We start from the raw sequence: 25,161 nt of genomic DNA on the forward strand, positions 1-25,161 counted from the left end.
TCAAGAGCTGAAAAGATGAGGGTAGCGGGATCTCATATCTTCCTCGGCCTCCCACGTAGCACCCTCAACAAGATAATTCCTCCACAACACCTTCACTGTGGCAATCTCCTTGTTCCTCAGCCGCTTGATCTGTCGGTCTAAAATCTTAACAAGCACCTCCTCATAGGACAAGTCTTCATCGACCCCCAAACCATCAACCGGTAGAATCGATGCTGGATCACCTAGGTACTTCTTTAGCATAGAAACATGAAAGACTGGATAAACAGAAGCTAGCTCCGCAGGCAATGCCAACTAATAGGCCACCTCACCAACACACTGTAGGATCTCATATGGCCCAACATACCTCAGAATCAACTTCCCCTTCCTGCCAAACCTCATCACCTCCTTCGTAGGTGATATCTTCAAATAGACCTGGTCACTAACATCAAACTCTAAGGGCCATTTTGTGTTGTCTGCATAATACTTCTGCCGACTGTAAGCAGTAGCCAACCTGTCCCTGATCACCCTGACCATAACTAAGGCCTCATGAATGATCTATGGACCTAAAATGGATTACTCTCCAATGTCGAACCACCCAACTAGATACCTACAGCTTCTACTATATAGCTCCTCAAATGGTTCCATCCCAATGCTGGAGTGATAGCTATTATTATACGAGAACTCAATCAAAGGCAGATGGTCGTCCCAGCTACACCTGAAGTCAATCATACACGCCCTCAACATATCTTCCAATGTCTGAATGGTGCGCTCTGCCTGCCCATCAGACTAAGGATAAAAGGCAGTACTAAGCACACCTGTAATCCTAATCTCTTCTGGAAGGATCTCCACAAATGTGAAGTGACCTAAGTTCCTCTATCTTAAATGATAGACATAGAAATCCCATGATATCTCACAATCTCATCAATGTAGAGTCTCACATAATCCTCAGCTCTATAAGTAGACTTTATAGGGATAAAGTGCACAGACTTAGTCATCCTGTCCACAATAACCCATATGGAGTCATGTTGTCTCCTAGTTTTTGAAAGACCAACCATGAAGTCCATATTAATTGCCTCCCACTTTCAAGTCGGAACCTTGATCATCTAAGTAAGAACAACATGCCTAAGATGTTCTGCCTTAACCTGTTGACAATTAGGACACTTGGCCATATATTCAACAATGCCTTCTTCATGGCATCCCACCAATAAATCTGCTTAAGGTCATGATACATCTTTTTGGAACCTAGATGTATCAAATATTTGGAACCATGGGCCTCTGCAACAATTTTTATCCGCAAATCATCCACATCTGGTACACACAACCTGTCCTAGTACCTAAGTATGCCGTCACCTCCCAATACAAAAGAATGATTCATCTTTACCAACACTGACTCCTTCAAATCCATCAACACCGGATCAAGATGTTGACCCTCTTGACTTAACCTACCAATAATAATTCAGAACTAGGATGAACTGAACACCCCCACTAGTAGTATCAACCAACCGCACGCCCAGTCTGGCCATTCTGTGTACATCTTTCACCAACTCCTTCTTCTCATCCTCAACGTGGGCTTCACTTCCCATGGTCATCCTACTCAATGCATCAACTACAATATTAGCCTCACGCGGATGGTAGTGGACAATTATTTCGTAGTCCTTCAACAGATCTAACCACCTCCACTGACGTATATTCAACTCCCTCTGTGTGAACACGTACTTGAGACTTTTGTGGTCTGTGAACACATGCGCATGCAATCCATACAAGTAGTGCCTCCACAATGTCAGTGCAAACTCTACAACTTCCAACTTTGGGTTATGAGTGGAATAATTCTTTTCATGAACCTTGAGCTGTTTGGACGCATAAGCTATCACCTTACCACCCTTCATAAGAACACAACCCAAACCAACCCTAGATGTATCACAATAAATAGTGTAATTCTCTCCATACTTAGGTAAAGTAAGCACCGGGGCTAAAGCGAGTCTGTCCTTGAGCTTGTGGAAACTCTTCTCAAAAGTTTGCACCCATTCAAACTTGACTTTCTTCTTCATCAAAGCTATGAGTAGGGCAGCAATGGAAGAAAAACCCTCGTAAAATCCCATAGTCTGTCTGCCATTGTACGTACGAGTGGGTTCCCCTGCTGAACATCCTGTCTGTTGGCCTAGGCGATCATAGCCTGGACCGGTATAGTGTTAACTTGATCCATCTTAGCTAGAGCAGTCTGAACCTCCACATGATTCAACCAAGCTGGGTTAACTGGAATGACCAACCCTAAGTTGGAGCCTGGGATGGAACTTGGTTACCCCCAAAAGCTACTCCTCTTCTCATTTGACCAGCATTCCTTCTAGTGTTTATTTAATGTAAACAATACGAATTGATGTTAGAAACGTTCATAACATCAAGAAATCAGACATTTGAAAAGGCACGATAAGATTAGAAGAAGGGAACTTTTCCTACGCATCATGCACTCCTAATTCTGGATAGTGGTGCACTTCACTATCATGACTTAGAAAATACTCAATGTGGTTGATGTAAACTTACTATCCTCGGAATTTAACCTACGGATATGATACCAACTTTTTAACAATCAGAATCTAGACCCCAGACGAGACCAACATAGTTGACCTCTCAGAGGTCGCAGAAAAGCCTACATATGTCATCGTTAGATCATCTAGGTTAATTTTAGCGAAAAATTTGAACTTTTTGTTTTCTTATTTTATGTGTAACACATTATGCTTAACATAGGAGTTAACAAATCAACCATCTAATATAGAAATAATCAAATGAAAGAAGCAGTTCATAATTGCATTTAAACGTATCCTTGCCAAAACGGCACCAATACAAAGTCTTAAATGAAAAGGGAAATGAAACACTACTGGGATATAATCCACTAACTCAAACCTATATATAAGCTAGAATATAATGGGCAAGCATCCTCGAAAGCACGAGGGCCTACCAAGTCTGGATGAATGCTCCACCTCCACTTAGCTGCAGCGTCGTATCATAAACTCTAGCATCCGCCTGTGGCTGCACCTAAAAGCATAAAGTTGTATGGGATTAGTAAACACTTGTACTAAATATGAGTATATGCAAGAACACACCAGGGACATGCATGATTAAGAAGATCTCTCTCCTAATTATATGAATTATAGAAAGTCAAGTCAGCGGACTTGCCAAATTTGGATTAGGAAAGTCAGTGGACTTGCCAAATTCGGATTAGGAAATTCATTGGACTTGCCAGATTTGGATTAGGAAAGTCATTTGACTTGCCAGATTTGGATTAGGAAAGTCATGCCATGAGAGTAACATTCATCATCATACTTATCATTTTACAAGCAACATATAACTCATTGCACATATTATATCATGTAGTTCATATCATTCTTTCATATGCCATGAGACCTTGGAATGATGGACTTGACATTTGGACTTCCAAAAATGAGGGCTCAACGTATGGTAACCAACTACGAAGCCTTCTTTGACAAACACAGAGTTTGTTTTATTCATTCATGCATACTTCATTTTTATTCTTTCATATACTAGTCTAGACACCAATCATACCTAGGATGTAGTTTAAGACTCTCATCGGGGTTGCTGTGCAATGACGAAGAATAACCTAATTTTATTACTTAAGTCTAGCTCAACTCTTGATTATCCTATCGTAACACCTTTGGTATCGTTCATTTCATTATGTGCATTATTGAGGCTGACCTCATTTTTTCTTTAGGTTCTTTATCCTTAACCTACATAGATCATGTGAGCATCATGAAATCCAGTGTGTTATCCCCACACCGGTAAGAGGTGGAATCACCGGCCAAAGTTAACAAAAACATGCTAGTGTATATAGGGAATTGAACTTTGCTAGATCCCTATATTGGCAATATAGGTTCAATGACTAGGAGATATAAGGATACCCATACCCGACATGCTGGAGAGTCTCATATCATGAGAGTTACGTGAACCTCCTCCATTCTCGAAGGAAGGTATCACCACTTATAGCTAGCCTATCGGTGCTCAGTATGAAGTTCCATGACATTCAACTCATACATCTTGAAGCTGGATTCTAACATGAGGGCATCATAACTCATTAGATGATTTCTCATTTCATCATTAGTATTAAGTATACATTAACTTCAATACCTTCATTAGAGTGTTCATAGAGTCTGATCTCCTCGTTAGCTGTACACTCTCATAAGTGAGTACGTTTTTGTAACATTTACTTAGGCTCAGTTGAGATTGCTCTCATATATCACTTTAGCCTTTTATGATATTGTCACCTCATTCATTAACTTTAACACATTTAGTTTTTATAATTACTCACCCCTTCACGTGAATGTTCATTTCATCATATGTCAATGTGCTTGGCCGTTTAGTGTGTTTCATACTCTTACTTGACCCTTCTAGGGTTACATAATTTTTTCAAATACATCTTAGGCTCACTTACTTTTAAACATATGCTAGACTTATGAGTACATACATACAAGCCATGAGGCTTCATTCAGATATTGTCTAAGTGATTCATGTTTACCTAACATTATGTGGCACAAGACTTATGTTTTTCTTTTAATTTATCTCTTAACTTTCTCACCTATCCAAGAGGTTGTGTGTTCAATCCCCACTCTCCACATTTATTTTCTCCTTTGTTTTTCTCCTAACTCTCTCATCCATTCAAGAGTTTGGGGGTTCAATCCCCATTGTCCACATTTATTTTCTCCATTATTTTTCTCTTTACTCTCTTGTTTAACTGAGAGGGTGTGGGTTTGAATCCCACCCCTCTCATTTCTTTATTTCAGTTTTAGGCTTAGGAGAGTCGACTAAGGGCACTCGGGTTCGAATCTCGTGTGCCGCACTCTTTTTTATGTTAATTAATTAAAATATGCCTTAGTGAAATATTATCATTTTCAGTCAAGGTCACCCAAGTTCAATTCCCTTTAACCCCATTCACTCGTTTATTTGTTTAATGATTTTTTTTGTGTGAGGTCTCGGGTTCAGTCCCTAGAGACCTTACCTATTTCATACTCATTTAAATTTCAGATTTGTTCATACTTGTTTGGCCGAAACAAAGCTTATAAAATGCTGGAAATTTGGTCATGTCTTTCAACTCCTTTTTATCAATATTTATACATAGTTCTTAGGGAAATTCATGGATCATTTAGTATGTTTTAGGTGTAGTTTCGTAGTTACATTTAGCTAAGAGTTTTTCCACTCTAATCAGCCATATTACACCTCATATTAACATGATTTATACAAGTTTGTGCACATCAAATACAACCATAAAACATGTCATTTTGACCTTCAAACAAACAATATATGTCACGGCTTACATATTGCACACACAATTTTTCACATAATTTCAGAAGTCATAAATTATCAGTTATACAATTCCGATCATAGTTTCATGAACATATTAATCACAAAAATCACATTACACGCCTAATCTACCAGCAGACATACCAATCTAAGATCATTGGGAGCTAGTGACAGGGAACATGTAATTGGGAACAACCCCAGTTTTCGGAGTAGATTCATCTAAGACATAACGGTCTCTTGGGAAAGGGACCAAGAGTAAGAAAACCTATACCTTATTTCACCTTGTTCAACCCTTGAACTTTCTTCCCAAAGAACTTCTCCAAACTCACGTCCAAGTCTCAAAACCTTAACGCAAAACACAACGGAAAACCCTTCCTTTTGCCTTACGTTATTGGTTAACGTTTCGTATATGTTTTTAACGTGAAAGTTCTTCAAGTGTGAAGAACTTTTGGCTGCTCTTCAGTTATTGTGTTTTGTTTAAGAAGAGAGAACGTGAAAAGAAAGAGACAGATATTGACGTGAGAGAGAGTTAAACGTGAAAGAGAGTTGAAAGAGGTGAAGTAGTTTAGACTTAGTCAACTAGGACTCTTAGGCAAGACTAGTCAAATAAAATATATTAATTAATAAATAATAATTAATATTTAAAATCTGATTTTCCTTTTTCTTAAATCATCTATTAAATATTAATTAATAATATTAATTTATCAATTTAAATAAAACAAATTAAATCCTTGCTCCCACCTAGGTTCGAACCAGGATGGAGCAAGATTTTGCTAAAAGGGTAATTTCGGCCCTATCTATCCAAAATACCCCTCCACCTTATTAATTTAATAATTAATTACATATTTAAGGTAATAATGATACTACACTTAGCCTATAAAAGTACTATTTTACCCCTAGACCCTCCAAACTTAAGATGTCCCCTATTAAAGCTCGGTAAAGACTCATCCGAGTAAATCTTCATATTCGATAGCTCTACATGGATGAACCCAACCTTTGCTAGATCAACTAACTCCCCAAGTTAGTTGGCTTGGATGTCGCAAGGGTTTAGAGGTCTGGTTCTACGCGCATCAATCTGTGTGAACCCGCTCTAATCGTAGGCGCTCTAGACACATGAAACATTACTTAAGATATCAATTTTTAGGGTTGTTACACTATGCTAAGTCAAACCTCTTCAGTCACCTTAGTTTTTTTGTACTCCATTACTTCATTTTAGTTTTGTGAACACTTGCCTTAACCAAAATAGACCACAAGAGCTAAGTGTTGAATCTGGTGTTGTAAAACCTTACACCAATGGAAGGTAGTCTACTGGCCAAAGTAAAACCAAACATAACCATAACTTTATAGGTTGATCCACTATCTAGTCTTCCTATGGGATAACATAGTTCAAGAACTAAGAGATACGTATGGACTCTCTACATGCCAGTTGTCAATTGGAGCCTCATCTCATAGAAATCCATAAAATGGGTATCTCTCATAGGGGAGTCAACACCTCATTTGGAACGATTGGGTTAATCTTCCTCTATGAAAAGTCAACACATCCCATTATCAAGTTCACTCGGTGCTAAGCTAAGTCCCTTGTTGAAGTGTCTTTAATATCTTTATTAATCATCATTTTTTAATGTAGGTGACATGGTATATCCCTTGTATAATAATCATATTCATCATCATAGCTCAATAAGAATTTGTCACACCAGAAGTCTAGACCCCAGACAAGACCGGCGTCATTGACCTCTCAGAGGTCGCAGACAAGCCTACATACGTCATCATTAGTTCATCTAGGTTAATTTTAGAAGAAAAAATTAAAACTTTTTGTTTCTTAACATACATGTATGCGTACTTCTTAACATCATAGGTGTTCACATGTCAACCATATAATAAGGAGATAATCAAATGAATGAATCAGTTCATAATTTTATTAAACGTATTTTTGCCAAAATGACACCAATACAAAGTTTGAAAAAAGTGGAAAGAAACACTAGTGAGACATGCTCCACCAGTTATAGCCTACATCTAAGATAAATAATAACGGTAGACATCATCGAAATCATGAGGTCCTACCATGTCCGAATGAAAGCTCCACGTCCGGATAGCTGCAACGTAAACCTATAACCTCTAGCTTCCACATGTGCCTGCACCTAAAATTGTAGAATTTGATGGGATTAGTACACACTTGTACTAAGTATAGGTATATCCAAGCACACACTAAGGACATGTATGAGTAAGAACAACTCTTTCCTAATAACATGATTATGGAAAGTCAAGTCAGTGGACTTGCCAAAATGACATTTGGAAAGTTAGTGAGCTTTCCAAATTTGGATTAGGAAAGTCATGCCATGAGAGTAACATGCATCATCATACGTATCATATTGCACACCACACATAACATCTTACACATAGCACATATCGTTTTGCATATAGCACATAACATCTTACACATAGTACATATCGTTTTACATATAGAACATAACATCTTTTATATCATTCATTCATATGCCATGGGACCTTGGAATCATGGACTTGAAATTAAGACTTTCCAAAATGAGGGCTCAACATATGGAACCTTAATTAGGGAGCCTTCTTTAGCAAACACAGAGTCTGCTTCATTCATTCATACGTACTTCACTTCATTTCGTTCATAGGCTAGTGTGAACACCAGCTATACCTAGAATATAGTTTAAGACTTTCATCAGGTTTGTTGTGCAATGATCAAGAACTACCTAGTTTCATAACTTATGTCTAGTTCACCTCTAGATTATCCTATCCTAACACCTTTGGTGTCATTCATTTCATTATGTGCATCTTTTGAGGCTTGCCTCATTCATTCATTGGGAATTTTAACTTTAACCGACCTATATAATGTGAGCATCACGAAATCCAGTGTCTCCCCTACATTGAAAAAAGGTGAAATTATCGGCCAACGTGACCCAAAAAACGCTAGCGTACATGGGAATTGAACCGCGCCAGATCCCTATACTAGCAGTATAGGTTCGAAGACTAGGAGATATGAGGAGACCCATACCCGGCATGCCGAACAATCTCATCTTATGATAGTTACGTGACCCTCCACCCTTCCCGAAAGAAGGCATTACCGCTTATAGCTATCCTTTCGGTGCTTAATATAAAGTTCCATTATATTCAACCCATACGTAATGGAATATGTCTTCTAATACGAGGACATCGTAGCTCAATTGATGATTTATCATCTCATCATTAGTATTAAGTACACATTATTCTCAATACTTCCATTAGAGTGTTCATAGACACTGCTCTTTTCATTAACTTTACGCTCTCATAGGTGAGTACATTTTGATAACGTTTACTTAGGATCATTTGAGATTTCACTCATCTTTAACATTAGCCTCGTATCTTGTTGTCACCACATTCATTAACATTAGAACATTTTATCTTTATAATTATTGACCACTTTTTACGTGAATTATCATTTCATCATATGCAAATGCACTTGGCCATTTGTGTGTTTGACACTCTTACTTAACCCTTCTAGGGTTTCATCATTTAATTATATAATATTCATTTCATCGTATGACAATGCACTTGGTAATTTAGTGTGTTTTACACTCGTACTTAACCCTTATAGGTTTACATCATTTCATTACATACATCTTAGGTTCACTTATTTTTAAATGTATACTAGACTTATGGGGCTATACATACAAACTATGAGTCTTCATTCATAGTTCGTTTAAGTTATTCATATCTTTCTAAGATAATATGGTACAAGACTTATGCATCTTGTATGAATGACAAGATCTCGATTTCGACCTAAGTAGACAACATTATTCTTGAACATTTACTTCACGTATGACTTATGTATCAATACAAAATTTGGGAAAGGAACCCGATTTTGAATCCCTTGGAGAACACTTACATTTTTAATTTATTTTATTTTGATCCACACGGATTGAGGACCCAAAATTAAGCCCCAACATCTTCTTTTCCTTTTAATTTCTTTTCATTAAATTTACTCTTTCTTGGCCCAGGGGTTGTGGGATCGAACCCCCACAACCCCTTTTATTTTAATTTCTTTTTCCTTAACTTTTTCAATTTGACCATGAGGGTGTGGGTCCGAATCCCCACAACCTCACTTTATTTTTCACTTTAATCCTAAATCAGCCTAGAGGTCGTGGGTTTGATTCCCACACACCTCAACATTTATTTTCTTCTAATTTCCTTAAGTCTATCTGAGAGGTTGTTGGTTCAAATCTCACTCATCTCATTTCTTGTTTTCATGATTTAATTTTCCAGCCAAGACCACGTACGAATCCCCCTCAGCACAATGCTTTTAACTCACTTATTTTCATGGGTTTTAACATGGTGAAGTCACGAGTTCGACCCTCAATGACCTCACTTATCTTTCTTCATTTTTATGATATTTTAAAACATTTTAACTTGACCAAAATTCATCAACTTATGGCTGCAATTTTTTTTGTAACTGTCAACATCTTTTTCATCAAATTACAAATTAGTTCTTAGGGAATTTTCATGGTTCATTTATAACGTTTTAGGTGCAATTTAATGGATTTGTTTTGCCAAGAGTTTCTCACTCAATTCAGCCACATTGCACTTCATATGAACATCTGATTTACATAAACATTTGTACATAAAATACAAATAACTAACATGCCATTTCAAGTCCAAATCCGTGATCAATTGTCACAACAATACACCCAAATGCACGTAAGTCATATATTTGGAAAACATAGATTGTCATTCATATGACTCCAAACACACAATCATGAGCATATTCATCACGAAAACACATTACCTGCCTACTATCTACCAGAAAACATACCCAACCTACGAATTAACGGGAGCTAGTGATAAGGACATGCAACAAGGAACAATCCTAGTTATCGGATTAGAATATACTGAACCTTAAGGGGTATCTTGGGAAAGGGACCAAGAGAGAAGAGAACCAATATCTTTTATGAAGTTCAAACCTTGAATTTGATTCCCAAACCATCTCCAACACTCACATCCAAAACTAAGTTTCAACACCAAACTTTCGACCGAAAACCCTCCCTTTGCCTAATGATGCTTAGCGTTTGATTTTATTTTTAGTTGTGAGTTCTTCAAGTGTGAAGAACTTTATAAATTTTCTGTTCTTTACTTTATTTTGGAAGAGAGAATGTGAAAGAGAATGAGATACATGAGAGAGAGATATGAAAGTGAGATATGAGAGTTTTCTTAGGCTTAGTAGTCTAGTTTAGGACATAGTGAAATAAGGTTTTATTAAATGGTAAAAAATCAGATTTACCTTTTACCTTAAATAAGACAATAAATAATAAATAGTAACCAAATACATTAATTTACCAACTTAAATAAAAAACAATTTAATCAATTGCTTCTACCTAGGTTCGAACTCAGGTGGAGCAAGACTTCACTTCAAGTTCAATTTTCGGCCCACTCTCCAAAAAATACCCCTCCACCTTATTAATTATATAATTAAATACACATTTAGGATAAGTACGAAACTAGCCTTAGCCTGGGGAAAGACCATTTTACCCCTAAACCCTCCAAACATAAGATTTTTGGTTTTTAAATCTGGTAAAGACTCATTTAGGTAAATCTTCATATTCGGGAAACCTACATGGACGGAACCAACCTTTCCTAGCTCAACTAACTCCCCAAGTTAGTTGGCTTGGCTGTCACAAGGGTTCAGATGACTGGTTCTACGCACATCAATCCGTGTGAATCAAGTTTAATCGTAGGCATTCTAGACACATTAAGCATTATTTAGCATAGGCATTTTTAGGGTTGTTACAAATTGTTTGAGTATAATCCATTCATTAAAATTCATATCATTGAGGTTATCACGTTCACATAATCACATCATGAAAGGCACATTGATAAGTTATCACCATCCTTATAATATTTACATCTTAGCCAACACCTCACGAACCATAGTCAAGACATTTCAATTCAACATAATACCAACCTTATCAATCCTAATGTAAAGTATACTTCAATGCAACATCATCACTTAATCACATTTAACCACAATTGAAGTAAAGAGTTGAGATCACAAGATTTACCAAGTCTCCTTCATAATCCATCATCAAGGTATTACAATCCAAAATTAAATCAACCCAATAATTGTATAATATCATCACACAACAATTATCAACATGACAACAAAGCCAGTTGAATCATCACATCACAATCCATCACTTGTTCAAAGCTTAAGATAGGAGATTTAGGTCAAAGTCATAATCTAGATAAATTACTCAAGAACTAGCATGATAGGACTATAATTCATCCTAATATATTCATAATTGATACAGTAACATAATCTAGTAGTAATTCAACCAATAACCAGTTCAATTAAACCAACATTAAACAATTCATATCAACTTCAGAACTTAGGGTTAAGTGGAATAGGTCATCTTCTACAAACTAGTCCAATACATCAAGAAATAACATAATTAAGTTATAATAAATGTTAATCTATTTATAATATCCAAAATAAATCATAAAAAAAATCAATTCACAAGATCAATTTCGACATTGGAAAAGGCCCACTTGAATTTCATACTTTTGAAATCAATTTGATGGAACCCTTTGAGGAAAGAATTCCCAAAGGTGGAAGGAATCCCAAACATTCATGTTTGATTAAGATTGATGGAGAAAACTTGGTGATTGCATCCCTACAACCCCTTTGAATTTGACCCTCTATGGTGTTCTTCCACTTGGTAGAGAGAAAGAAGAGAGAAGGAAAAGAGTTTGGGTTTAGGAGTTATGAGAGCTTAGGTTAGTTTAATTAACTTTGGGTCTTTATGTAGGTAGGAAGAGAGTTTGGGTTTAGGAGTTAAGAGAGCATAGGTTAGTTTAATTAAATTAGGGTATTTATATAGGTTGTTAATTAAATTAATTAGGCTTCCCTAAACCCCTAACTTGTTAATTAACGACCTATTTAACTAACTCCACTAACTTAAAAGGAGAAGCAATGCAGTACACTTACTAATGAGACCTTGTCGACGCCTCGTGTGTCAATCGACGGACCATGGGACCAACCATCCTGTTTGTCCGTCATTGAGTTGCGAGACTTGTCAAAACAGGACTTGGACAAATATTCTAAGTGTCCATCGGTGGAGGCAATCGACTCCCAATCGATTGGAACACAGTCCGGTTATGACAAGTCGTTGGTGCACACTACCTTGGGCAGTCTTCGACCCAAAAGCAAGGGTCCTCCTAAAGGGCCCTTGGTTGGTCTTTAGAGAGTCGTGCCCAAAAGTTTCAACCATGAACTAAATCTAATACGTTTAATACACTCTTCCACAAAAAATCATCAATTTCCGACTCCTAAAACTTAGTCAAATAGGCTAAGTCACATTAGCACCTCATTGAACTACTTTCCAAATGTCATAAACGTTCCTTGACCTTTTGATTCCTAAACTTCCTAATTGACTTATATACATTAAAATAGACCTTAAAAGTTTATAAGCCTTTTTAGACTTATGTTAGGCTTTATGAAACTTCTTAAACTTTCGAAGTGTTACATTATCTCCCTTTAGGAATATTCATCCCAAAATGACACTAAAATCTTTTGTAAGGAAGGAATATACTCAAAACTAGCAGCCCAGCAAATCAACAATAAATAAAAACATGAGTTATAACATCAATCATGAAATTTACACATAGCAACTCAAAATTTCAAGTACCACACATAAGGCTCAAAATCACAATGTGAGGAATTTGTTTCTCACAACAACATGAGCTCAAATACCATATATGTGTCAATTATGCCACAACTGAACTTACCAACATGCTCAATATCATTCCATAAAGATTCACCATATCAAAATGCACAACATAACTCAAAACAAGAAGAATTTCAAATTTTTAAGTCAATATGCACAATTCACTGTAACTTCCCCGTAATGACTCAAACAATGCACATTTTGCAAAACCGCCAAAAATCAACAGCAACTTCAATTTTAGTTATTATTTTAAATATTAATAGGAGTTTTTTAAATTATTTTAAATATTCAAGTCAATATGGACAATTCACTGTAACTTCGGCCTCGGTCTCCCATGTTGCACCCTCAACTAGGTGGTTCTTCCATAACACCTTTACGGAAGCCACCTCTTTGTTCCTCAACCTTTTTACTTATGTATCAAGGATTTGAATCGGAACATCCTTATAAGAGAGTATATACTTCACATCATGACCCTTAATAGGAATAATAGACTCGGGATCACCGATACACTTCTTAAGCATAGAAACATGGAAAATTGGATGAACCAAAGCCAATTCACTTGGGAGTTTCAACTCACAGGCAACCTTATCAACCCTTTTCAAGATTTAATAGGGACCCAAATAATGAATACTAAACTTCCTTTCTTGCCAAATCTAACCACCCCTTTCATAAGCGAAATTTTCAAATACACCTTATCACCTTCTTCAAACTCTAATTCGCTTGTCCTATGATCAGCATAAGACTTTTGCCGGCTATAGGCCGTTTTCAAGCAATTCCTTATGATATGAAACTTCTTCAAAGTCTTATAAATCAAATAGAGACCCAAAAGTGAAGACTCTTCAACTTCAAGCCATCCAATTGGAGATCTACATCTCCTACCATACAATGCTTAATAAGGAACCAAATATATAGATGAATGGTAGCTATTGCTGTAAGCAAACTCCACCAAATGCAAATGCTTATCCCAATTTGCCTTTAAATCAATGATACAAGATCTAAGCATATAATAAAGGGTTTGAATAGTACGCTCGGCTTGACCATCCCTTTGAGGATGAAAAGCGGTGATTAACTTCACTTTAGTACCCAACTCTTTTGGAATGATATCCAAAACCTAGATGTAAATTGTGCACCCCTATCCGATATGATGGATAACAAAATACCATGGCGACGCACAATATCATCTTTGTAGATCTTCGCATAATCCTCCGCTGAATAGGTAGACTTGATTGGAATAAAATCAGCGGATTTGTTCAAACTATCCACCACACCCATATGGAGTCATATTGCTTTTGTGTCCGAGTCAAACCTACCACAAAATCCATGTTTATGTCTTCCCACTTCCAAGTAGGAATTTGGATTTCTTGAAGTAAACCACCCCACTTTTGGTGTTCAACATTCACTTGTTGGCAATTAGGACACTTAGCAACAAATTCTGCTATGTCCTTTTTCAAACCATCCCACCAAAACACTTCCCTAAGGTCATGGTACATCTTTGTCGAACCCCAATGAATGGAGTGACGGGACCCATGAGCTTCCTTAAGGATCTGGTTCCTCAAAACATCTACATTGGTAACATAAAACCTCCTTGATACCTTAAAACACCATCCCCCACTAAGGAGAATGACTCATTAATCTTGCTGAGAATTGATTCCTTCAACTCCATCAATGGTTGATCAAGGTGTTGCTTGGACTTCACCTCAACCACCAACGATGACTCGAAATTATGATGGACCATAAAATCACAATTAAGAGAATCTTACAACCTTACACCCAATCTAGCCAATCTATGAACGTCTTTCACTAGGTTTTTCTTGGCTTCATCTACATGAGACACATTACTCATGGTCATACGACTTAGAGCATCAGCAACCATATTGGCCTTGCCGGTGTGATAGAGAACACTCATTGGAGACTCTTGTGGTCGGTATACACATCACCATGAACACCATACAAGTAATGCCTCCATTTTCTCGAGGCAAATACCACGGCTGATAACTCAAGATCATAAGTTGTATAGTTCCTATCATGCACCTTAAGTTTTCTAGAAGCATAGGCTACCACTTTCCTATGTTGCATAAGCACACACCCTAAACTCACTCAGGATGGATCACAATATACAATGAAGCCCTTGGTACCCTTCGGTAAAGTCAACACCAGAGGTGAAGTAAGACTATATTTCAAGATCTGGAAGCTTCTCTCGCATGCCTCTGACCACTCAAATTTCTTACTCTTTTGGGTCAAAGTAGTCATGGGAGACACAATGGACACAATACCATCCACAAATCTACGATAATAACCCTCTACACCAAAGAAACTCCTAATGTCGGTTGGAGTTAATGGTCTAGGTCAATTTTTACCACCTTAGTTTTCCTTGGATCAACCTCAACTCTCTCACTAGAGATGATATGACCAATAAATTCCACCGACCTCAACCAAAACTCACATATGCTATACTTGTAAAATGCTTGGTTTTCCTTAAGCATTTGTATCACAACCCTAAAATGGTCTATGTGTTCACCCTCATTTTTTGAATAAACTAAGATGTTTTCAATGAAGACAATGAAAAATGAATCTAGGTAACTTTGAAACACCCTATTCATGAGATCTATGGATGCCGCCGGGGCATTAGTAGGACCAAAGGACATTACTAAGAACTCATAGTGACCATATCTAGTCCGAAAAGCCTTTTTTGGTATATCCTCACCTCTCACCCTAAGTTGGTGATACCGCGATCTCAATCAATCTTAGAAAAATAGCTGACCCTTGGAGTAGATCAAACAAGTCATCAATCCGAGGGAGTGGATACTTGTTCTTAATGGTGATTTTACTGAGTTGGTGATAATATTCAATTAAAAAGGAAAGGAATGATAGAGTCAATAAGCTCATAGCAAAATCTGTAAGCTAGATAATGGCATTCCCCTCAAAAGTTGAGGACCTACCTCACTTTGATGAAAAATTGAATCCAAGCCTTCAGCAATGTCGCCTTCCAAACTGTTCAACGACCGGAACCTAAAATGTTTGGGTAAAGGGAAGAAAATGGGGTTAGTACTCCACATGTACTAAGTATGAGATCTTATGCACATACACTAGAAAAACATGCTAAAATGACTTTTTTATCAAAACATGCCAAATTACCCCTTTAGGGTCCTAATGTAAAGTCAAATAAGTCATATCAACCAATCAAACCTTCTTACTATCTCAACAAGTAATACTAATCCCAACATACTTGAAACCATGATTTACTACAACCCTAACATCAAAGAATAATATCACAATAATGAATAAGAGTCAATCATATCATAATAAACAAGACAACTACTCATTAATCCTTATTAAGTCAACAAGTGCAATGATCAATCAAAGCCCCATAACCTTGCCCAACCAAGTAAACTCAACAAGAAAACTAACCAATGTCCAACTTTAACAGTATAGTCCAACTACATATATCAAGAGAATCATCATCATCATGTATAGACATTTACATTAAGCATCGGCATATTATTATTATATACATCATTATCTTATGGTTTCATAATATCAACTTCCTAAAGCTTCCATCAAATTCAACTAGTGCAAGGCATAGGTAGAGCCGATACCCCTACCTAGGCTAAGTTAAACATGTCAAGTCACCTTAGTTAGTTTATACTTCCTACTTTATTTTACTTTAGGGAACACTTGACATAACCGATATAGACCACATGATCTAAGTGTGGAATCTGGCGTTGTATACCCTTACACCGATCGGAGGTGGTCTACAAGCCAAAGTAGAACCAAACACAAACGTAGATTTCTAAGTGGATCCACTAGTTAGTCTTCCCATGGGGCAACATAGTTCAAGAACTAAGAGATAGTATAGTCCCTCTTGATACAAGTTTTTAGTTGGGGCCTCCTCTTATGGGAATCCATTGGATGAGTATCACTCTTTGGGAAGACAAGTCTCATGTAGAACTATAGGGAAAATCTTGCTCTTTGGGAAATCATCACCTCCCGTTGTCAAGTTCACTCGGTGCTAAGCTAAGTCCCTTTATTGAAATGTCATTATGCCTTTAATTATCAATCTTATCTTAATTTAGGACATAGGGTCTACCCCTTATATAATCATAATCATCAATAGCTCATTAAGAATTGTATGAGTATAAGTCCTTTCATCACAATTAATATAAGTGAGGTTAACACATTAACATTTCATAGCATATCAAGGAACATTGATAGGTTTCACCATCCTTATATCCATACACATTAATCAACCTCACAACATAGCCTGGACATTTGAACTCAACATCATAACACCCTATAATCCTAGTATAAGTCATACTCCAATGTAATATCACGACTTTACACAATTAATCACAATGGGAAATAAAGATAGAGATTCAAAGCCTTATCAAGTGTTCCTTATAGTCTATCTTCAAGGTCTTAGCATTAACCCATAAATAAAACAAATTTGGGGAGTAACATCATCACATAATGATAACCATTAAGATAAAAAGTCCAAATGCATCTCTATAACACAATTTGACACTAGATCACAACTTAAGACAAGATTCATAGGGTAATTTCACTTTTACAATTTATAACCTAAACCACATCACAAGAAATAGCATGATAGGCCTATAATTCATCTTAATTCAATTATAATAACACCATAGGATAGTAATCTAATAAAAAACAAACTCAATTGAATGATCACAATATAATATAGGTCAAGACCACTACCTAGGATCAAGGATGGAGGATCATATTCTTCAATTAAGACCAAACCATCAACAATTACCATAAAAAAGTTTAATCACATGTTAATATACTCTATAGAAACTAAACAAATCATTCACAACTCAATCCATAACTTTAATTTCGTATTTGAATGAAACCCATAACTCATCTTTTTAAATCTATTTTTGAAGGAACCCTATGAGAAAAGAGTCTCATAGGTGAATAGAACTTTTGACAACAATTTGATGGTGAATTCGTCTCTTTCCAGCCCCCAAACCCTAATCCTTGCTCGTCTTTAACGGTGAGTTCATATAGAGAGAGAAATAAGAGAGAAGGAAGAGAGTTTATTTGGGAGTTCTCTTTAGGTTAATGAGGGTTGAGGGAATTTATATTGGTACTTAATAAACTCAATTATTATCCCTTTAATCCCCAACTAACCCCTAAACCACTTAATTAATTAAATAAACTAAATTAAGAACATGCAACTACTTAGGACCCTCACATCTGAGACCCCTCTTACGGGCCGTCTGTGAGTCGACGGACATTCCATCCTGCACTCCACGTCTTGCTCAGAGACTATGAAGGCGAGGGGCTTCCTCTAATTTTCTAAGTGTGGGATGACAGTGGCATCTACGCCCCATCTATCCACACATGGACCATAGCCTGCACCTCTGCACTCCTTCGATGAGTTCAGAGGCTGTGCGGGCAAAGGGGCCTTTTCTACCAGCCTAAGTGTGAGACAAAGATGGCTTAGACGCCCCATCGATCCAGAGATAGTCTGTCTTTTGTCTCGTCGATGCACACTGCCAGGCAGTGTTGCATAAAACTACAAGGGTCCTCCAAAAGGGCCCTTCGGTGGTTCTTGGGGAGTCATACTCAACCATTTTAACCATGAAACAACTCAAACACCTATAATCTACCTTTCTACAATTTTTTGTACATTTCCGACTCCTTAAAGTTATTCAAATAGGCCAAGTCACAATAACAACCCTTTGAACCAACTTCTCGAACGTCATGGACGTTCTTGGACGTTTTGGTCCTTAAACCTCCTGAATGACCTATATTAATTAAACATGGACTTAGAAAAAATACTTAGACCTTATGACTCCTATGTTAGGCTTTACAACACGTCTTGGATATTCAATGTGTTACATCTTCTCCGTAGGAAAAATCTATCAAGAAAAGTCTTTTTGAACACCTCTCAAGTCACCGATCAACCTCTCAAAGGCCTATTGTCCCTCCATTGTACATAGCAAATTTGGGCCACATCCTTGAGTTGGTAAGTATCTAAATCGTCTTTCTCACTAGTAATCAACCCCATAACATGAAGGATCTTGTAGATTTCATCAATGAACTCTTGGGGGTCTTCTTCAACCTTGGATTGATAGAAAGTAGGGGGATTCATCCTAGTGAAATCCCTTAAACGAGAGGCCATGGTGCAAACTTGTTAGTTTGCTTGGAGACAACCTTTCGATTAGCTTGGGCCATCATGGCTTGAGCTTGAGTAGTTGGCTTGATCCATGTGGAAAAGGCAGCACTTACGTCACCATCCATCAAAGGAGAAGGATTGGCCTGAGGTTAATATCATTGGCAATTTCTTCTTCAAGTCTTCGTTTCATGTTCCTTCGAGTATTCATTGCCTATAATCACAATAAAAGGATTAGATGCTAAGAGCACATAGAGTCAAAATTCTAGAGGCACGATATTTGACTTACAAGAAAGTGAGAGTTTTCTAAGCATCATATAAGTTCTTATACATTAGTGTGGTGCACTTCACAATTATGAGTAAGAATCTACATAGACGTGGTTGAGATAGACGTCGAATCAAATATATTCAACCTCATGCTCCGATACAAAGTTTATCACATCCGGGGAGCACCCCCTAGACATAACCCAACGTCATCGACCTCTTTGACGACTAATACTAGACTATTAGCTTACATCATAACATTCATGGGTCAAAAATAGGGAAAATTTAAAGCTTTTCATTACTTCTACGTTGAGGTTTACATATACCTCTACATACACATAGTATTTATATCGAGTATACATAGACCCTTCACAAAAAAAGGTTACATAGTCTTCTACTTTCATTGCACATAGATATATAAGTTATAACATAGTCTCAAATGGATGTCTCATCTCATAACCATCTAACCAGAGTAAAAAAATTTGGGCCTAGCCCATATATCAATGTAATAAAGCCACACATATTCTACACAATGTTTAGTACTCAAATGAAAAGTAAAGAACATAAGACTCTTAAAACTAGAACAACTTCATAAGATTCATATAGGCATTGCCCTGATAAAGTGAGGACCTACCCAACTTGGATGATTGAGAATTTGAAGTCTTCTTCAAAGTTGTCTCAAATCCCTTCAACGACCAAAACCTAGAGAGTTGAGGAAAAAGAGATAAAATAGGGTTAGTAGACCACTTGTACTAAGTATGAGATCATATGCACTCATATCATAAATCATACTAAAAAGGGACAACTCATTTAAGGATGCAATTTAGTTTGAAAAGCCTTATGCACATTAAAGAAGTCCATACCAATCATTAAGACATATTCATTAAGTCATAAGCATGTACATCACAAGACAAACAATACTAAGTTTAGTCAAGCCAACATGCATATCACATAACTGGACACCTAGTCAATTCAACTCTATTGTCAAGTTTTAGTAGCAACAAGCATAAATAAGAGTTCATTACAACATAACCAAAGCAAAAGAATTATCCACCCTAATTAAGTCAACAAGTACAATGACTAAGCAAATCCTCATAACCTTACTTAGTCAAGTAAACCCAATAATAACCATGATTAATATCCAACTACATATAACATATCATTTAAGAGTACATACCATCATACTTTAGCAATAGAGCTCAACACATGTTCGTAAGTGATACCAATCGTCATGTAGTATCATCAATGTACAATATCTTCATATATATAACATGTACAATCATAAGCATATTCATATATAAGAACAACCTTCTAAATCTTCCTTTGAGGTAAACTAGTGCAAGGCGTATGTAGAGTCCCATGCCCCTACCTAAGCTAAGTCAAACCTCTTAAGTCACCTTAGTTGGTTTGTACTCCATTACTTCATTTTAGTCTAAGGAAAACTTGCGACCGACATATAACACAAGAGATAAGTGTGGAATCTAGTGTTGTAAAACCTTACACCGATGGAAGGTGGTCTACCGGCAAAGTAAAACCAAATATAAACATAGATTTCTAGGTGGATCGGCTAGCTAGTCTTCCTATGGGGGCAACATAGTTCAAAAACTAATAAATAGGTATGAACTGCCTTCATACCACTTTGAAATTGGAGCCTCATCTCATGGGAATCCATAAGATGAGTATCCCTCATAGGGGAGTCAACACCTCATGTGGAACTAATGGGTGAATCTTCCTCTATGTAAAGTCAACACCTCCCGTTGTGAAGTTCACTCGTTGCTAAGATAATTCCATTTTTGAAATGTCTTTATTAATAATCATTGATTAATTTGGGTCATAGGGTCTATCTCTTTTATAATCATCATCATCATCATAGCTCAATAAGAATTGTATGAGTATAATCCTTGCATTAGAATTCATATAAGTGAGGTTAGCATATTTACATGATCACATCATGATAAGGCACATTGATAAGTTATCACCATCCTTGTAACATTTAAATCTTATACAACACCTTACAAACCATAGTCAAGATATTTTAATTCAACATCATACGAACCCTATCATTCCTAATGCAAGGTATACTTTAATGCATAATCATCACTTAATCACATTTAACCACAATTGAAGTAAAGAGTTGAGATCAAAAGACATACCAAGTCTCGTTCATAATCCATCATCAAGGTCTTACCATAAAAACATAACTCAACCCAATAATTTTGTAATATAATCACACAACATTAATCAACATGACAACAAAGCCAATTGAATCACTACATCACAATCCATCACTAGTTCAAAGTTTAGGATAAGAGACTTAGGTCAAAGTCATAATATAGATCTATTACTCAATAACTAGAATGATACGACTATAATTAATCAAAATATAATTTATGAAATAACATAATTTAGTAGTAATTGAACCAACATTATACAATTCATATGAAGATCACAACCTAGGGTTAAGGGGAATAGGTTATCTTCTACAAACGAGACCAATCCATAAAAAAATAGAATTAAGTTATAATACATGTTAATATATTCATAATATCCAAAAGAAATATTAAACAAGGCAGTTCACAGGATCAATTTCGAGATTGGAAAAGATCCATTTGAATTTTATACTTTTGAAATCAATGTGATGGAACCCTTTGAGAATAAAAGTCCCAAAGGTGAAAGGAATCCCATACCTTAATGTTTGATGAATATTGATGGAGAAACCATGTTGATTGAATCCCTAGAATCCCTTTGAATTTGACCTTCTACGGTGTTATTCAACTTGGGAGAGAGAAAGAAGAGAGAAGGAAGAGAGTTTGTGTTTAGGAGTTATGAGAGCTTAGGTTAGTTTATTTTACTTAGTGTCTTTATATTGGTTGTTAATTAACTTAATGAGTCTTTCTTAAACCCCTAAATAATTAATTAACTACCTATTTAATTAACTCCACCTAACTAAAATGAGTAGCAAAAGAGTCCACTCACTAACGAGACCCCGTCGACGACTCGTGTGTCAATCGACAGACCATGGGATCAACCGTCCTGTTGGTATTTAATTGAGTTCACATACGTGTAAAAATAGGACTTTGAGAAATATTTTAAGTGTCCATAGAGAGGGGAAATTGATGCCTCATCGATTGGAACACGGTCCATTGATGAAAAGTCATTGGTGAACACTACCTTGGGCAGTCTTCGACCAAAAAGAAATGGTCCTCACAAAGGGCCCTTGATTTGTACTTGGGGGGTCGTGCCCGAATGTTTTTACTATGAACTAACTCTAATAAGTGTTAGACACCCTTCCAAAAAAATTCAAAAATTTCTGATTCCTAAAACTTAGTCAAATCTGCTAAGGCACACTAGCAGATCATTGAACTAGTTTCCGCACGTCATGGAAGTTCCTTGAAGTTTTGATTCCTAAACATCCTAAATGAATTTAATACATTGAAATAGACTATAAATAGTATATAAACCTTTTTACACCCATTTTAGGCTTTAGAACACGTCTTAAACTTTTGAAGTGTTGCACTTCCATTCGTTGTACGAAAAAATATTGGCACGTGGGTGAACTAACCCAACACTATGTTATCTCATATAACTTTTTAGTGATCATCCTCGATGAAATCTACACGCAAAGTTTGAGCGTTCTTGGTGATGCATAATTTCTCTAGTCTTTTCTCTTCTTTTCTCTCCTTTAAGCCCTAGGGTGAATTCTATTTTTTCTAAACTGAACAAAGTCTTGTCTTAACCTAATTTCATTTCTAAAAACAAATTAATTAAATTAGGTATGAAAAATAAAACTTTTCCCTTCCAAAAATTTGGATTGGACTTTTCTTAATTGAACAACCCAACTTAAAAAAAAGGCATAACTCACCATACGATATCAAAATTGCGCAAACTCGGCGGCATTGGAAAGTTTATTCTAAAGGATTTCCAATCATATCTTGAATTCTCCTAACTCATCCTGATCTAGGAGTTATGGTCGTTTTAAGGTTGACCAAAAACTCATTTTTTTACTTAGACAAATTTTCCATATTTTTCTTGTTTATTCAAAAAACTATTTTCATATTTTAAACTCTTTTCTAGTTATTTCTAGCTGCGATATGTTACAATATCTTCCCCTTGGGAACATTCATAATCGAATGTGGTTACTTTTACTTGACTTAGGGTAGCAACATCAACTTCAAACAGCCACAATTAAATGCAACCAAACAACTTGCTTACTCAAAATTAGATAGTACTAAGAAAAAAATTAGTACCTTTGTCTGCATTTTCTCCGTATTCAAATATATGTGGATCTATCTTCTTCATGTCATCATCGGCTTCGCAAGTAGCTTCTTCAACAAATTGGTTCCTCCAAAGGACCTTGACTGATGCTACCTTTTCTGTTTTCAACTTGCGAACTTGGCTATCTAGGATTTGCAACGGAATCTCTTCATAAGACAAGTTATCTTTGATCTCAATATTCTCAGTTAGAATGATCAAGGAAGGATCACCCATGCACTTTTTCAACATGGATACATGAAACACCGGATGAACCTCTACTAATTTGTATGGTAGCTCAACCTCATAAGATACTTTGCCAATCCTCTTTGAAATTATATATGGACCAGCATGCCAAGGACTATGTCTCCCGTCTTACCAAATCTCATAACACCCTTCATGGTGAAACCTTCAAGTAGACTCAATCATCACTTCTGACATTAATGATGACCCAGCTCCATTTATCACCACTATTATTCCTTGTATGGAATCCATGAGTCGGACCCCTAAGCGTGCAAGTCTACGCCCATATCTTGATTTTTCTTTCTTATCATCTTCAAGATGGGCAGAACTACCTATAGACAACCTACTTAAGGCATTAAAAAACACATTAGCCTTATCTGGGTGGTAAAGAATGCTTATTCAAATCCTTGAGAGATTCTAACCATCTTATTTATCTGAGATTAAGATCTTTCTGAGTGAACAGATAGTGTAGGCTCTTGTGATCACTGAATACATCAACATGAATGACACAAATAGTGACAGCATATTTTTAAGGAAAAAACTATAGCAGCCAATTCTAAGTCATGGGTTGGGTAGTTCTTCTCATGAACTTTCAACTGTCTGGAAGCATATGCGATAACATTGCCATTCGGTATTAGCACACAACTGAAACCTACTCTAGATTCATCAAAATATATCACAAAACATTGAATACCCTCCGATAAAGTCAAAACTGGCACAAGTTAAACTCTTCTTCAATTCCTCAAAAGTTTTCTCACAAGCTTCAGACCATTGAAAGTTGAATATTTTTTGAGTCAACTTCGTCAAAGGAGATGAAATAGACGAGAAACCTTCCAAAAATCTTCTATACTAGCCAGCAAAACCCAAGAAACTCCTAATATCAGTTGGAGATGTGGGTCTAGGACAATTCTACACTGCCGCAATTTTTTGGGTATCGACTCTAATACCATCATTGGGAACTATGAGACCACAAAATCAAGTCAAAACTCAAACATAGAGAACATGGCATACAAATCTCTATCTTTCAAAGTCTAAAGAAATATTCTAAGATGACTAACTTGATCTTATTCATTCCTTGATTAGATTAGTATGTCATCAATAAAGACAATAACAAACATATCTAAATAAGGCTTGAATACTCTATTCAGAAGATCGATGAATTTTGCAGACACATTTTTCAATCAAAAGGACATGACCGAAATCTCATAATTCCCAAATTTGGTTCTAAAAGTTGTATTGAGAATATCACATTAT

General features: G+C 36.4%; 1 protein-coding gene across 1 annotated transcript; it reads right to left on the minus strand.

The window, feature by feature from the left end:
• LOC138338742 (uncharacterized) lies at nucleotides 1-23,901 on the minus strand. The gene is made up of 6 exons (XM_069289829.1): nucleotides 23,661-23,901; nucleotides 1,426-2,152; nucleotides 894-975; nucleotides 587-753; nucleotides 412-505; nucleotides 1-291 (listed from the first exon to the last, which is right to left on the minus strand). The coding sequence occupies exons 1-6, from the start codon at nucleotides 23,899-23,901 to the stop codon at nucleotides 1-3; spliced, it is 1,602 nt and encodes a 533-aa protein (XP_069145930.1).
• Nucleotides 23,902-25,161: the final 1,260 nt, after the last annotated feature.

This window comes from Solanum lycopersicum, chromosome 10 (genome assembly GCF_036512215.1).
Source record: "Solanum lycopersicum chromosome 10, SLM_r2.1".
Lineage (NCBI taxonomy): Eukaryota > Viridiplantae > Streptophyta > Magnoliopsida > Solanales > Solanaceae > Solanum > Solanum lycopersicum.